This window comes from Spermophilus citellus (genome assembly GCF_964194105.1).
Source record: "Spermophilus citellus genome assembly, chromosome: X".
In the NCBI taxonomy this organism is placed as follows: Eukaryota; Metazoa; Chordata; class Mammalia; order Rodentia; family Sciuridae; genus Spermophilus; species Spermophilus citellus.
The window spans coordinates 42972624-42989186 of NC_138190.1; the positions used below are offsets into that span (position 1 = coordinate 42972624).

Here is a 16563-nt window from a genome sequence, read left to right on the forward strand (position 1 = left end):
CCTTTATCTGTAATGTACCCCCCTTCCTCACACTCCTATTCGCATCTGACCAGTGAAGAAAGAGCCTATTGTGTATTTCTACTTTTATTTGACAATAACAAACTGTATATAAAAAGGGAGAAGGCAGGCAGGGAAGCCCTGCATCTCCCCCTCTCTGCTTCCCCATGTATCCCCCACCCCTAGGCCTTAACAGGGACCACCCCCTTCCCGCCTTGTGGTGGGGTGGGGATTGACAGGCATGGAAATGTGTGTGTGTGTGTGTGTGTGTGTGTGCACGTGTGTGTAGGGGTGTGTGGATGGTGTCATGAATGGAGACGGGTCCAGGAGTAGGGCCTTCTCTCACCCCCCCATCAGAGCTGGCACTCTGAGGAGGAGTCTTGAGGGGCTATAAGGGTCATATGCCTCAGCCTATGAGACGGTAGAAGATCCAGCATCCAAAAGTGACCCAGTGACTGGCCCAGCTGAGCTCTGACCACTTGTGGACAGTGTATGCCATGCCGTAGCCCTGTGGGAGAGAAATAGGTGATGGTTCTATTCAACAAGGACAAAAAGGGTCTCAGGAAAACCCATCCTTTACCCAAGGATGTTCTGTGACTCCATAATATCCCCAAGTGATAGAAGTACCTGAGTACATACACATGAAAGGTGACCAGATATAGTTTTTATTTTCTTACTTTAAAATCATTTTAAGAGTCTGAGGGTGTAGCTCAGTAGTAGACTGTATGTTTAGCATGATAAGGCCCTGGGTTTGGTCTGTAGAAGCACCCCAAAAATATTTTCAAAATGAGACAATGTAATTCTACTCTCTGACCTGTATTCTACCTAAATATAAAAAGTTGCTAGAAATATTTTTTAAATATTTATTTTTTAGTTGTAGTTGAACATGATATCTTTATCTTATTTTTAAAAATTTTTTTTTAGTTGTTAATGGACTTTATTGTCTTTATTTTTATGTGGTGCTGAGAATTGAACCTAGTGCCTCATACATGCTAGGTGAGCACACTACCACTGAGCCACAACCCCAGCCCTCTTTATCTTATTTTTATGTGGTGCTGAGGATCGAACCCAGGGCCTCGCACATGCTAGGCGAGTGCTTTACCACTGAGCCACAATCCCAGGCCCCCAAAAATAATTTTTTTAAAGACAAAAATTACCAAAGGAGGTGTGAAGGCCATTCTCATAAGGGAAAATAAAATGACTTAAGGATATGAAAAAATGCTCAGCTTCCTTCATAATCTTACTCCTTTTTTTGGGGTGGGGTACCAGGGGTATTAGGGACACTCAAACACTGACTCACATCCCCAGCCCTTCTTTGTATTTTATTTAGAGACAGGGTCTCACTGAGTTGCTTAGTTCCTCACTGTTGCTGAGGCTGGCTTTGAACTCACAATCTTCCTGCCTCAGCCTCCCGAGCTACTGGGATTACAGGTGTGCTCCACTGCCCTCATAATCTTTCTTCTTTTTTTTCTATTTTTTTTGTAGTTGTAGATGGACAGAATGCCTTTATTTCATTTGTTAATTTTTATGTGGTGCTGAGGATCGAACTCAGTGCCTCATGCATGCTAGGCAAGCACTTTGCCACTGAGCTAAAGCTCCAGCCCCTCATAATCTTTCTTACTCCTAACTGGCAAACATATCCAAAATGTCTGAGAGGCAGTCTGCTGGTGGGGTGCACTCACACATTGCTGGTGGGAACACAAAAAGATAACTTCTCCATTGACACTCTCTGGAATATATCCTAAACAGATCTGTCTACATTTGTATGATTCCAAATGGGTACAACTTGATTCAGTGGCATTTGCAATAGGAAAGGACTGCAAATAACCAAGTGTCCATCAATTAGGGTCATGTTAAAGTTTGTTGCATCACCACAATGGAAAAAAATGGATGAGGACACTATGTACTGATGTGGAGGATTTTTAAAAATTGCAGAATAGTGTGATTCATGTGTTATGTATAGGGTAAAAATGTGAGGGGGATAATTAACATATATTTCTATATTTGCTTGATATGCTTGAATTTTGGAAGGATGTGTGTGTGTGGGGGGGGTACTGGGGATTGAACCCAAGGCCTTGTGCATGCCAAGCAAGCACTCTACCAACTGAGCCAAATCCCCAGCCCCTGGAAGGATATTTTTATAAAAATAAAAGTAATTACTTGTAAGAGGGCAAGTGATTGAGCATGGGAGAAAGACTTTTCCCTGTAAATATATTGCATACTGCTTTTATTTTTTCCAATGCTGAAGATAAAACCCAGGGCCTTACCTGGAGAAAGCAATCATTCTACTACTGAGATATACATCTAGCCCTAAAATATTGAGTTTTTTTTTTTTTTTTTTTTTTTGGTAGGGGTGGTTCTGGGGTTTGAACCCAGGGGCACTTTACCACTGAGCTACATTCTAGACTTTTTTCAAAATTTTGAGACAGGATTTCACTAAATTGCTTAGGGCCTTGCTAATTTTCTGAAACTGCTGTCGAACTTGCAATACTCCTGCTTCAGAGCCCTAAAATATTGAAATAAAAATAAAACAAAAAAGTTATTTAAAAAATAAGCTGGGTGTGATGGTGCACGCCTGTAATTCCAGGGGCTCGGAAGGCTGAGGCAGGAGGACTGAGAATTCAAAGCCAGCCTCAGTATAAAGTGAGGCGCTAAACAACTCAGTGAGACCCTGTCACCAAATAAAAAATACAAAATAGGGCTGGGGGTGTGGCTTAATGGTTAAGTGCCCCTGAGATCAATCCCTGGTACCCCCCAAAATAAATAAATAAAAATAAAAAGGAAGCCAAACCAAGACTTTGCACACTCAGCCTGAATAAAAATTAAAAATTGTTTTAATGAGGGGCTGAGGATGTGGCTCAAGTGGTAGCGCGCTCGCCTGGCATGCGTGCGGCCCGGTTCGATCCTCAGCACCACATACCAACAAAGATGTTGTGTCCGCCGAGAACTGAAAATAAATATTAAAAATTCTCTCTCTCTCTCTCTCCTTAAAAAAAAGTATTAAAAAAAGAACTATAAAAAAATTGTTTTAATGAGGAAAAAATGAAGTTTTATTTTGTTAAAAATTTAAATAAGAACCAAAATCTGGATTCTGCAAGAGTCATTTGAATAAACACTGTTTTAAAAATTGTTCTTAGTTTTTAAAAGAATATTTATGTTTTAATTGTAGTTGGACACAATATCTTTATTTTATTTATTTATTTAATGTAGTGCTTAGGATCGAACCCAGGGCCTCACAGGTGCTAGGCGAGCTACCGCTGAGCCACAATCCAAGCCCCTGTTCTCAATTTTGAAAAGAGTAATATCTTGAATTTGCACTCAACATTAACTAAAATAGTATAAACATTTTAATGTAACTTTTTTGAGACAGTGTTTCACTATGTTGCCCAATTTAGCCTCTAAATTCCTGGGATCAAGTGAGCCTCTCCAGTAGCTGGCACTACAGGTTCATACCACTATGCCCAGCAAACAAAATTTTTAAGGAACAGAATTTGGAGTTTGCACGCTCAACCTGAGTAAAATATAATACTTTTAAAAAAGTTAAATGAGGGGCTGGCTGGGGTTGTGGCTCAGTAACAGAGCACTTACCTCACACATGTGAGGCACTGGGTTCTAACCTCAGCACCACATAAAAATAAATAAACAAAATAAAGATATTGGGGCTGGGGTTGTGGCTCAGCATTACAGCGCTTGCCTTGCATGTATGAGGCACTGGGTTCAATCCTCAGCATCACACATAAAGAAATAAAGGGGGGCTTGAGTAGTGGCTTAACGGTAGAGTGCTCACCTCACACGTGTGAGACCCTGGGTTCGATCCTCAGCACCACATAAAAATAAATAAGTGAAATAAAAGTATTAAAAACAAAAAGAAATAAAGGTATTGGGACTGGGGCTGTAGCTCAGTGGTAGAGCGCTTGCCTAGCATGTGTGAAGCATTGGGTTCGATCCTCAGCACCACATAAAAATAAATAATATTGTATTCATCTACAACTAACAAAAAATTAAGAAAAAGAAATAAAGGTATTAAAAAATAAAGATATTGTGTCGTGTATAACTAAAAAATCTTTTAATAAAAGTTAAATAATCCTGGCATAATGGTACTTGTCTATAATCCCAGCAACCCAGGAGGCTGAGGCAGGAGGATCACAAGTTTGAGGACAGCCTCAGCAACTTAGTGAAACAGTGTCTCAAAATATAAAGTAAAAAGGACTGGGGATGTAGCTTAGTGGTAGAGCATCCCTGGGTTCATATCCCATTACCACAAAATGAAAACACAAGAAAAAAAAAGTGAAACCTGGATTTTACACTTCTCTACAAAATGAATTTTATTTTTAATTTTTTTTCCTTTTAACATTTTCTTAGTTGTAAATGGACCTTTATTTTATTTATTTGTGTGTCGTGCTGAGAATCAAACCCAGGGCCTCATGTATGCTAGGCAAGTGCTCTACCACTGAGTCACAACCCCAGGCCTAAAATGAATTTTATAAGGAAAATAAGTAAACAGATTTTGCACCCTTTACTCAAAGAAAAGAGCCGACAGTGTGACTCAATCTGTGGGACAAAAGGAAAGGTGGAACAAGTTGCACTTGTTGCAGAAGCTAAGAAGCATGACCTGCAGAGCTCATGCCTGCTTCCCTGCTCTGTCCAAGAACAGGAAATCCCATCCCTGATTCACACCCCCCAACAAGGGCCCCCACCTCACCTGCTCCTCTGTGGTGTCGTCCACATCAACATCAAACAAGGAACCCAGGTAGGCCAGGTGGAAGATGGCCAGGGCCCCAAAGAGCAAGTTTAAGGCTCGCACCCCCAGGCCCTGTGGGGGACAAATGGATACACTTGGCAGCTGGACCTGTTCACTGTCCCCCACCTCCACCTGTGCAGGAAAGCCCCGGGGGACACACAAGGCACTGTGAGTCCCAGGAAGGAAGATGTCCATGTACCCCGAGATAGGAAAGAGATGGTTCAGGGGGCCTCTTATGGGAGCTCAGAAGTATCCAAGGACAAGGGTGCTGTTAACCATGAGAGCATCCAGGTTGGGGGAGATGCGAGCCTTTAGGCAGAGGAGCAAAAATGGTGGGACTTTGAACTGGGGGCTTATGGTGATGAACATTGGTACCAGGTAGGAGACGAATGGGAGTTGTCTGTATTTCTTCTGGCAAACAGAATGAAAACAACAACAAAACAAAAACAAATACCACCATAACCTAGAGAGCCCATATTTTCCCCACCCAAATCCTCCTTACTCTACTCAAGACACCCTGACCTTCTGTGTTTGTCAAGGATTCCAGGCCTGCACCTGTGTTGGAGCCTTTTACACGGGGTGTTCCCATTACCCGGATGCTTCCCTCCCTCTCCTCCTTCACTTAAAACTCAAAAGTCACCACACCCAGGAGGACCTCTCCTACCCTGACTTCCCTATTTAAAATGGAAATCACACCCCAAATACTTCCCATCCCTTTTCCCTTACATTTAGCACTACTCATACCCTGACAAACTTTTTTTTTTTTTTTTTTTTTTTTTGCACTGGAGATTGAACCCAGGGGCACTTTCCCACTAAGCCACACCCCCATCCTTTAATTAATTAATTGATTGATTGATTGATTTTGGGGTACCGGGGATTAAACTCAGGGGCACTCCACCACTGAGCCACATCCCCAGCCCTATTTCGTATTTTATTTAGAGACAGGGTCTCACTGAGTTGCTTAGGGCCTCGCTAAATTGCTGAGGCCATCTTCAAACTTGTAATCCTTCTGCCTCAGCCTCCCAAATTGCTGGGATTATAGGCATGACCCACCACACGTGGCCCCTGACAAACTATTAGACTTCACTGATTTTTATTTTACTGTTTCCCCTATTAACATGTTTGTCCCAAAGGGCCAGGACTTTGGCCTGCTTTGTTCACTGCTGTGTCTCCAGCATCTAGAACTAGCATGTGCTTAATAAATGTTCCTTGGAGGAATGAATGGCAGGTGCGTATACAGCAGGTATTCAATAAATGCCTGTTAGAGAAACAGATGCCAGTGAATAGATGTGAAGTTATGGGGATGGCTCCGGGACCAGAAGAGTAGGCTGGACACTCTGAGACAGGTACAAGATGGAGACATAAGTGACATTTTTGAGGGGGAGCGTTGGGCACAAGGTTGCCCAGGCTGAACCCTCACCAAGCGATGCCGGTGTGAACAGTCTGGCAAACACCGCTTGGACAGGACGCAGGCACTGAGGATCCGAGCCAGGCGCTTCCGGAGGACTGGGACAGTGCAGAAGATAAGGGGTAAGTTTAGCCTCAGGGGACAGTGGCTCCAGCTTCCTACCAACATTCCATCTGTCTGCTAACTAGGCTCTGTACTCACCATGCTCCACATAAGTGATAAATGCCAGAGACAGGAGTACTGCAGCCAGGTGGAAGCTGAAGCCCTGGGGACCCAAGGGCAATGAGGTAAGTGAGGAGGAGGCTCTACTACCCCCGCGATGCATCCCCCCACCATCCTGTTCTGCCCTGCTCACGTGCAGGAGGGCGCTGGCTGCATAGGTGACCAGCACAGCTGAGAAGGTCCCCAGTCGGAGGGCATTCTTGAAAACATCTGGCAGGGAGAGATGTAGATTAAGGTTCTTTGGAGAGTCCCCCTGCCCTTCCTAGAAATCCCTGATACCCATAATCTATTGGTACCCCAGGATAAAGTCCTTAAGATGGCCTCCACCTCCACATATCTAAAATCTAGCTCCTGATCTTCCCTTCCAACATACTTATCCCATGGTCTTCCCAAGGTCAGTCAATGCCAAGTCCACCCTTCCAGGTCCTCAGGGTAAAATAACTTGGAATCACCTTCCATCTGCCTTTCCCCACTCCCACATTCTAGAGATTTAGCAAATCCTGTCAGTTCCTTCTTCAGAATATATCCGGAATCTGATTTCTCCTCTCCATGTGCTCTGTGCTATTGCCCACCACCATTGTTAGCCTGGGTTGCTAACAGTGGCAGGAACCTAACACATTGCCCATGGCCCTCCTCTATGAAGAGTCCTGCCACTGAGTGCCTCAAAAAGCCAAAGTCTTCTCTGTGGCTCACAAAGTCCTACAGGACCTCTCTGACTTCATGTCCTATCACTGGCCTCCTCATTCACTGTGCCTACCCCAATAACCTATTTTTATTTCTTTTCAGTGCTAGGGATCAAACCCAGGGCCTCACACAGGCTAAGCGGAAGCTTTAACACTGAGCCACATTCCTAACACTCCACTGCAGTGACCTTGCTATTCCCCACACACCAAACAAACTGCCTCAGGGCCTTTGCACTTGCTGTTTCCTCCATCTGTCACACTTCTCCCATATATCCACATTCCTTGCTCTATTACCTTCCTCAGGTCTTTGTTCAAATGTCCTAATGTCCTGTCCTCATTCAGACTTGCCCTGGCTAATTTATTTTAAATTGCAGCATGGCCCCCTACTCTTGTCACCTGGATTACCTTTACCTGCATTATTATTGTGAATTTTTACCAGAGCACTTATCACCAACTAAACCATTTGTGTTATTTTTTTCTCTTCTTTATTATCTGCTTCCCTCTTAAATGCCAGTTCTACCAGGGCAAGGATTTTTGTGACTTTTTTTTTTTTTTTTGGTGGTGCTGGGGATTGAACTCAGGGCCTGGGCATGCTAGGCAAGTGTTCTACCAATGAGCTACACCCCAGTCCCTTGTGAATTTTTTGTCTCTGCTGTATCTTCAGTGCCCACTCACAGTAATTGCTCAGTAAATATGTGTTACATAAATGTGTGAAAGGGCTAGGGTTACCAACTCCCCTGGAGTGGTGACTTGATGACTCACAATTATTTAGCCAGTAAGACATGGGCAGGTTCCAGCTTGTGACAACTTCCACCATTGACCGGGGCAATTCCACGTTCAGTGGCTTAGACACTGTTAGGTCCCTGTAGACAAGAGACATGCAGATCCAGTTGGGATCTCAGTCCATCTGGATACCACACATTTGTCTTGGTTCTTCCCTCCCCTGGGAGTCCCCTCCCTCCTCCCTGCAGTTCCTCTAGGCAGCACCCTGTAGGAGAAGGGGCCCCCATGCCCTCCCCACCATTCAAGGTGATCCTTTTCCTCCGTGAAGCCAGCCCCTGCCAACGTGGCTGTGGCCTCGGATAGAAAGCCCACAAAATAGTTGCTGAAGTGGAAGGAGACAGCACTCTCATAGGCTCGCAGCCACCTGGGAAGAAAGGGGCAGGGGAGAGAGGCATCATGCCCAGGCCCTGCCAGGATACCCCACCATCTGTCAGCATCCCCTCCCCTGCTCTGTGGACTCACCTTACCATGGTGCCCCTAAGGCCCCCAGGGGTCAGGAAGGGAGCAGAGAAGAAAGAAAAGAGAGTCAGAGAGACCCCGGAGGTTGGCCTGAGATGTTCACAGACAAAACAGAAATGTAGTGGCAAAAGAGGCAGACACACAGACAAATAGTGACAGGTGGCTGTTTTCATGCAACTTAAACGGATGCATGACATGACCTATGATATGGCATGGCCCTGTATCCTAAAACAGTCATAACATCAGACACAAATGTTATCAGACTTCCAGCTTTGCAGTGACCACAAGACAGTCAAAACAAACAAACAATGAGAAAAACCACCCCTTAGTCTTAGAGACGGTCAACTGTTCAATGTACACGCACACATATACACGCTGGCAGTTTTACGATCAGATGGTCAAAAATAGGCAGCATCCTGCACTGGAAAAAGCATAGGCTCTGAAATAAGTCCTGGGATTAATGCTTGGCTGCTCAGCTGGATGACACTGGTCAAGTGACTTTTTGGAGATTCATCAGCATCAGACATAATTAGCAGCCAGTGAATGGGGGAGGGAGGCATATAATCAGAGAGTAGATCCAGTCCTGGACAAACCAGAGGCAGACAGTGTGTCCTATGTGCAGGTGCAGGCTCATGATTGGTCATGACCTCTCAGTTAGACAATATCAGGCAGTCAGAGAAGGCAGACACACAGGCAGGATCAATCACAGAGAGGCACATACCAGAGTCATAGGCCAGCAGGAGTCATGAACTTAGATTAACCCTGTCCAATGACAGCTACACACTCTGTCATCGACAATGGCACAGTCAAAACTCTGAGTTCCATATTCAGGGGATCAGTGGCCATAGGCAAACAAACTATGCATCCCCCTACCTGGAGTCACAGACAGGTTAGTCACCAATGAACACAAACTTGTCATGTAACTTCCTTTGAATGGAGAAAGAACCGAACAGATGGACAGCCAGACACAGTAATGTGTCAGAGTGTCAGTCATACACTGAGTCACAGAGTCAATCTTGGTCAAATGGACAGTTAGAGATGGATATCCGATCTCTGTCTAGTCATGGGGTATATAGTCAGATACATTCCAATTTCTGGAACCAAATGGTCCTAGATTCTGCCCCCATCCCTAGTCAGCCCCCCGCCACCCTCAGCACCTGCCCTTGTTTACCTGGCTTTGCGTTTCTTGCTGTAGTAACAGAAGACAGACAGAGAAGCATTAAGAGATAGGATCAGAGGTGGGGAGACCCCAGGCCCCTACCCAACCCCTTCACTGCTGGGCAGGAGCCTCAAAGATCATGCTCACTTTCGAAGGAGGCGGTCACCATCAAGGGGGATGAAGTAGGGAAAGAGGTAGGGGCCCACACAAGTGGAAAGTACAAGGCACAGCAGGGCCAGCGCCAGGCTCCGGGCCACCTTCTGCAGCCATCGGCGGCTCTGTGGGGATTAAGGCTCAGTGAGCACTGTCCAGTGATGGCCCCCACAGTCCCTGCCCACCCATCCTCCCAGGACCTCACCAGTGGGCGGCCTTGGACAGCCTGTAGGTAGCTGTGGAAGGATATCCAGGGCCCAAAGACGATGGTGCCCACGAAGTAGAGGTAGCCCATGAACTCCACAGGTGAGGGCACTGCACCCACCTCGCCCCGGTCCAGATCGAAGCCCAGAGACACTGCCTTCATAGCCACAATCATCTGGGCCCCTATGTGTGGGGCCCATGGTCAAGTGGATGGGCAAGAGAGCAGGTCAGCATGGAGGGACAGGGCACACCCGGTGAGAGGAGAAGGTGGGTACAAGGATGGGTAGGTGGGCATAGGGCCAAACAGGCAGACTGCTGGGTAAGTGGGCCCAAGACAGGCAGACACCCTTACTCAAAAGCATCAGACACATACATGAGATGACCCAGCAGATACTCCAGGAAAACACGGTAGAAAGAGACATAGACACAAAGGGTATCTGAGGTCTACATCATGGGGCAGCAGACAAGGGAGAAAAGTGGAGAAGAGACCCGGGTGGGGAGCAGTTAGGAGTCATGGAGAGGACAGGAAGGCTGGGGCAGGGCTACCTACCTCGCATCTTGTGCCATGTCACGGTGTCCACCATGTGCATCTCACTGAAGAAAAAAAGGTGCTTGTCTTGGCCCCACAACCCCCATGGCCTCTGATACCACGGGGGTGGGGGGGACCAAGTTGCTGAGAGGGTTCTGCCTTCCCCTTTCCCCTGTTCTGTACAACTTCCTGGGGGAAAAATTCCCCTAGGCTCCCTCCTCCAGGGGAAATCCACACCCAATCGGGCCTGTACCACCTCATGAAAAGACACATCTCCTAGGCATGTTTCTCCAGGAATACTCCACATCCTCCCTGTTTGGTGCCTCCTCAATAATTATCCCAGACCCTTTTCTTTCTACTCAAAATTCCGTGCCCTCCCTATCTTGGACAACTTCATCGGATGCCTAGGTACCCTCCTGCCCTCCTGCCAACAGGGCGAGGATGAGAATGCACACCCATACCCCATGAGTAGGTAGATGAGGATGGTGACGGAGAGGAAGACGCCGCGATGGGAAGAATGTCGGCAGAGGAACAACACGAGGTAGCACAGGAGGCTGAGCAGCACGACCCAAACCATGTGCAGCTGGAAGAAGTGGTAGAGGCTGAAGAACCCGCCTGCCACGGTGCTTGCATGCTTCAGGTAGGATGGCAACCCTTCAGGGGAGAGGGAGAGAGAACAAGAGAAAAAGGGAGAAAGAGGGAGAGAAAGAGGGAGGGAAAGAAAGAACAAGAAAGGGAAGGTTGGTGGATTGGTAGGGAGGGGAGAAGGACCTGGGCAGAGGGCAAAGCTTGGGTGAAGGCCTGGAGGTTGGAATGTGGTGGAATTGGAGAAGACCCGAGGCTGATATTGAGGAGCTGAAGAAGGTGGCAAGGCCTGGGTTTAAGGAAAAGAAATCTATAAAGGACATTTTGGGGACCCAGAAGAAATTCAAATATCAATTTATATTGGGTATATCGGGGGGCGATGGTTGAGGCTGTGGTTTGGGAGAGGATATTCTTGTTCTTGGAGGCTATACAATGAAGGATTTGGGGGTGAAGTGTCATGATATCAGCAATTTATCCAAGTGATGCAGGAAGATGATAGATGAATGGATGGACAGAAGAGAGATAAAGATAGGTTGAGGGAGCTAATGTGGCAAAAGGTTAACAGTTGGAGAATCTGATGATAGATGAGTAGTTCATTGTATTATTCCAACTTTTCAATAGCTTTGAAATATGTCTAGATAATAAACCTAGGAGGGCTGAGATGTAGCTCAGTGATAAGAGAGCCTATTTAGCATGTGCAAGGCCCTGGGTTCCAACCCCAGCACCACAAAAGATTAACAATAATAAAAAACCTAGGGGGATTAAAACATCCATTTAAAACAAACAAACAAAAAAAAGAAAGAGTAGACCCTTGAATCTCAGATTTCTAAAAACATCTCTGCATCCTATAGGAACCTAGGGACTTGGAACCTTATCATTTGGATACAAGTCTGCTAGGATTTTGGAAACATTCCAGAATCCTAGTATCCAGAAATCTCATCAGGTCCCGATTATAGAAATCCAGAATGCCAACATTTTGGAAGCCTAGAATGTGAGGATTTCAACTTGTTAAAACCTCCACACCCTGTAAACATGGTATTTTGGGATTCCATAACCCTACAACATCAGCATTCCAGAATTTTATAATCTTGAAATGTAGACATTTCAGGATTCCAAGAACCTCAGTTTTCCAGAATCATAGAATCCAGAAATACTGAAGGGCATGGCTTGGTATAATAGGATGTGGCTTGGCCTAGTGTGGTTTGGGGTAGCTGGGCAGAGTAGGATGTGGTTGGTAGAAGGGGGAATGATCTGGTGGAATGTGATGGGGCTAGACATGTCGGGACCTATTTTGGCCTGGCTGTATGTGGCAGGGTAAGGTGTGGCTTATGGATGAACATGGCAGATATGATATCATCTGGTGTGGTGGCACACAGTGTGGCAGGCACTTACCAAGCCTCCAAAGGAGGCGACAGGCGAGGCAGATGGCAAGAAGCAGCCAGATTTGGTCAAGGCCCTGCTGGACTGTAGGCAGGAGACAGCCCTGCAGTAGCTGCTGGAAAAATTCCTGACGGCTGAAGGTGGCCATTGTAGACCCCCACGGATGGAAAGACAGATGGATAAATCTGCCAAGGGGGAACACAGAGGGAGCAGGATGTCCATGGGGTCACCCGTGTTCAAGGGATGGACTTGAGCACTTTTGGGAGCTGTGGACTCCACAGCTGGTATTGGGAGCCTGGGAGAGGATGTGAACATCAGGTACATCAGATTGAGCCACCAACTGTGTGTGGGGGGTGAGTGTTCTGAATGCACACACACGCAGCTGTGACCTGCGGTGAATTGAAGGACCCGTGTGTCTTGAATGCTGTGAACCGTCCGGTCTGAGGCGATGACTGAATGATGTGCATTTTAGGCCCATATATCAAATGGGGCGGGAGGGGGGTAGGGGACTCCTTGGTTTCCAAGGTAGAGTCGCTCTGTGTGGAGGGCAGATAGGGGGATTCTGTGACACTTTGGGGCCGTGTGCATCTCTCCTTGTATGGATGGGGGGGTGTCCTGTATCCTCCGCGTGCCCCATCTCACCCCCACCCGGCAAAAGGCCACCAACAAAGCCTTGCCCACATTCAAGGACTGCAGGGAAGTGTAGGTTTTGGCAGGGGACAGAGCAGGAGGGGAAGTCGGAAAGGTGATGCGAAGGGGGTCCCAGGACATGCGCTACAGATCTCGCGGGGAGGCCGGATCAGGATGGGAGCAGGAGAGCCACACGCACACTACTAGCAACCTACCTGGCAGAAAGGAAGCCGTGGTCCTGGGGGCCGGGGACGCGCCGCTGCTGCCACCGTCGCCTCCTCCTCCGGGCAGCCTTCCCCGCAGGCCGCAAGGCCAGGACCAGCAGCGGCTCCCAGGGCGGCGCGGCGAAGCGGGCCCTTTAAATCCCGGGGCGGACCGGCCGCCAGGATCAACCAATCGGGGAACGGGTGGGGGCGGGTATCAGGAGGAGGGAGCGAGAGGATCGAGTGAAGGAGGAGCAGCTTGGTAGAGGGGAGCGGGGCGCGGGGCGCTGGAGGACGTCGGCGCGCAGAATGTTCGCGCGCGCACTTTTCCGGCCTGTTGCTGTTCGAGCCATGGAACATTTCGCTTCGGGAGGTTTTCTGGTCTCCCTTGAATTTCCGAACGGACAAATTTCTGATCCTTGGGGACTGAGATGGGGAGAGGGAGGAGGGCAAGCACCTTCTCCCCCAAATGCTTGCCCACTCATGTCCTCTCAACACCTGTGCGTCCGGTTTCACAAATGCGAAAATAAGCCGAAGTCTATCCTTTCCCAACCTTTGAGAAAACTGAAGGGATTTCCAATCCTCCCTAACCCCGGGGCCGACCAGGAACATTTATGGGTAATGACAGTGTCACCTATGAGCACACACTAGGCGCCTGCGCTTCCCCTAAAGGCTAACTGTGGGCAGTTGTCTTAGCGATAACTGATTTGCTTGCTTAATTCCCCACCAGATTCGATCCCGCAAGGAAGGTGACCCAAGCGATTAGTAAGTATTCATGTGCAGTAAAAGAAAGCCAATACAGAGCATTTAGAAAGGGAGAATTTATAAAGCACTTACAGTCGCCTCAACAAAGATCTGTATCGGGCTCTATGTACTCCTACGCTAAGGATTTTTCAGCACCTGCTGTCCACACTACCCTGCGGCTTCTGGTCATTACATTTCATTTCTAGGCTGAAGGGCCTTTGTCCACAACACCCCCCGCCCCATCCGGCCCCCTAAGAAAGGCCTGCTTTTCCAAAGGAGAATTTACTGGGTACTAGGGGTGCTTAGCTTTGATGAGGAGGGGAGGAGGAGGCCAGGTCAAACCGGACACCACCCTGACTCAGGAGCTAAGGAAAACAGATTCTAATAAGATTAATGCCTGTCTCTATGGAGTGAAGGAAGTCATGCCCACTCACCCAGTGGTGTACCTTGCCGTTAAACAAAAGGGTGGGATTAGCAATTCTTGGCTCGGAAACACCAATGGCAACTGGAGAGAAATGTAGTTTTTTTTTTTTTTTTTTTTTTTTTTTTTTTTTTTTGAGATGTGGGGGCACGGAGTTCAGGGCTTTGTGAATGCTAAGCAAGTATTCTGCCTCTAGGCTACACCCCCAAACAGTTCACTCTTTCTCTCTTACCCTCCCACCCCACCCCCCAATCTGGGGATTGAACCTGGGCCATCTACCACTAAGCTACATCCCCAATCTTTTTCTTTCTTTCGTTCTTTTTTTGAGACAGGGTCTCCTAATTTGCCCAGACTGGCCTCAAACTTGTGATCCTCCCACCTTAGTGAACCAATTACAGGCGCCCACACAGTTAATAATTCCCTTTTATGTCAAAAGGAAGGCCTAGGTAAAGAGATGCTTTGTGTTGTTAGCGGGTCTTAAGTCTTCCTTTAACTTTCATGGTCTTGACTTTTCTGTTTTTTTATCTTGTTGCTTTTGAAGAACACAGGTCAGTTCTTTGGAAGAATGTCCTTCATTGTAGGTTTATCTGATGTCTCCTCATGATTAGATTCAGATTATGTATTTTGGTTTTGGGTAGGAATTCCACAGAGTTGACACTGTGTTCTTTTTTTTTTTTTTTTTTTTTTAGTAGTTGTAGATGGACAGCATGCTTTTATTTTGTTTATTTTTATATGGTGCTGAGTATTAAACCCAGTGCCTCACACATGCAAGGCAAGCACTCTGCCACTGAGCTACAGCCCCAGCTGCAGACACTGTGTTTTTAGTGTATCAGGAGGCACAAGGTATTGGTTAATCCCCAAATTGTTGGTATTAGTTTTGGTCATTTGGTTAAAGTAATGGCTTTCAGGTTTTGCTGTGGCAGATATATTTTTCTTTTCTTTTTTTTCCGGGACTAGGAATGAAACCCAGGGGGATTCGGCTACTGAGCTACATCCCCAGCCTTTTGTATTCTTTGAGACAGAGTCTTGCTAAATTGACTTGGCTGACCTTGAATATGTGATCCTCCTGCCTCAGCCTCCCTAGTCCCTGGGGTTATAGGTGTGTGCCACTGCACCTAGTTTTATTTTCCATTTACATTACATTATATTTCCATTAGTATTTTATAGATGATGATGATGATGATGATGATGATTTTTTGGTACTGGGTGTTTAACCCAGGGGTATTTTAACATTGAGTATATCTCCAGTAAACCATCTTTTTTCCATATTGAGACAAGGCCTCATTAAATTGTTGAGGCTGGCCTTGAACTTGCTTTCCTCCTCTCTTAGCCTCCTGGGTTGCTGGGATTACAGGCCACTACCTAGCTAAGAGATACTTTTTTTTTTTTTTTTTTTTTTTTTAAGAGACAGGGTCTGGCTGTCACCCCTGCTGGCCAAGATATTTTGAAACTATGTAACTATGCAGTTTTTTTTTCTCAAACTTCCACTTACAAGTTTAGCATCTAAAATCAGGTGTGGTTGTATGTACCTATTTCTACTTAAAGGAGTGAGGCAGGAGGATCTCACCTGAGCTGAGAAGTTCAAAGCCAGCCTGGGCAATATAGATAGACCCTGTCTCAAAAATCAAATAAGGGGCTGGGGATATAGTTGGTAGAGTACTTGCCTTACATGCACAAGGCCCTGGGTTCAATCCCCAGCACCACAATAAATAAATAAATAATAAAGCTTATCAACCTTTGGTGATTCTTGCCTCAATTACTACACTGATGGTGGCCAAATGATGATTTATTTTATTTTATTTCAGTCTGTGACATTTACTGAGGCATCCATGTCAGAAAATCCACTAGGAAGTAGTAAATACAATTCTAGGTGGAGGTAAAATCTGAGGTAGATCCCGTTGTTAAGAATTAATGCTGGGGCTGGGGCTGTGGCTCAAGTGGTAGCGCGCTCGCCTGGCATGCGTGCGGCCCGGGTTCGATCCTCAGCACCACATACCAACAAAGATGTTGTGTCCGCCGAGAACTAAAAAATAAAATATTAAAAATTCTCTCTCTCTCTCTCCTCTCTCACTCTCTCTAAAAAAAAAAAAAAAAAAAAGAATTAATGCTTTAGAGCCAGGAGGATCGGGAGTTCAAAGCCAGTCTCAGCAACAGTGAGGCGCTAAGCAACTGAGCAACTAAATAAAATACAAAATAGGGCTGGGGATGTGGCTCAGTGGTTGAGTGCCCCTGAGTTCAATCCCTGGTATACCCCCTGCCAAA

The 16563-nt window shown here is 46.5% G+C and overlaps 1 protein-coding gene across 8 annotated transcripts; it reads right to left on the minus strand.

Annotated features, from left to right (window-relative positions):
• Positions 1–171: 171 nt before the first annotated feature.
• On the minus strand, positions 172–13282 carry PORCN (porcupine O-acyltransferase). Of its 8 annotated transcripts, none has more exons than XM_081277167.1 (15): positions 13149–13282; positions 12316–12488; positions 10800–10992; positions 10360–10403; positions 9811–9992; positions 9600–9730; positions 9465–9482; positions 8297–8311; positions 8073–8198; positions 7814–7914; positions 6502–6578; positions 6348–6411; positions 6159–6244; positions 4700–4810; positions 178–505 (listed from the first exon to the last, which is right to left on the minus strand). In XM_081277167.1, the coding sequence occupies exons 2-15, from the start codon at positions 12449–12451 to the stop codon at positions 404–406; spliced, it is 1386 nt and encodes a 461-aa protein (XP_081133293.1). In that variant the 5' UTR covers positions 12452–12488; positions 13149–13282; the 3' UTR covers positions 178–403. The 8 variants fall into 8 exon arrangements, with proteins under 8 accessions (XP_081133291.1, XP_081133290.1, XP_081133289.1 ...); XM_081277162.1 differs by lacking the exon at positions 178–505 and adding an exon at positions 4938–5149 and having other exon boundaries at positions 4704–4810; positions 13149–13280; XM_081277165.1 differs by lacking the exon at positions 12316–12488 and having other exon boundaries at positions 172–505; positions 10800–10921; positions 13149–13239.
• Between the last annotated feature and the right edge of the window lie 3281 nt (positions 13283–16563).

Excerpts from the sequence above, each read along its gene's own strand:
- PORCN (XM_081277167.1), bottom strand. The coding sequence starts at position 12,451 with ATGGCCACCTTCAGCCGTCAGGAATTTTTCCAGCAGCTACTGCAGGGC. Across the intron at positions 10,993-12,315 it reads TCGCCTCCTTTGGAGGCTTG|GGTTGCCATCCTACCTGAAG; the intron begins GTAAGTGCCTGC and ends TCTCCCCTGAAG. Across the intron at positions 506-4,699 it reads ACGACACCACAGAGGAGCAG|GGCTACGGCATGGCATACAC; the intron begins GTGAGGTGGGGG and ends TCTCTCCCACAG.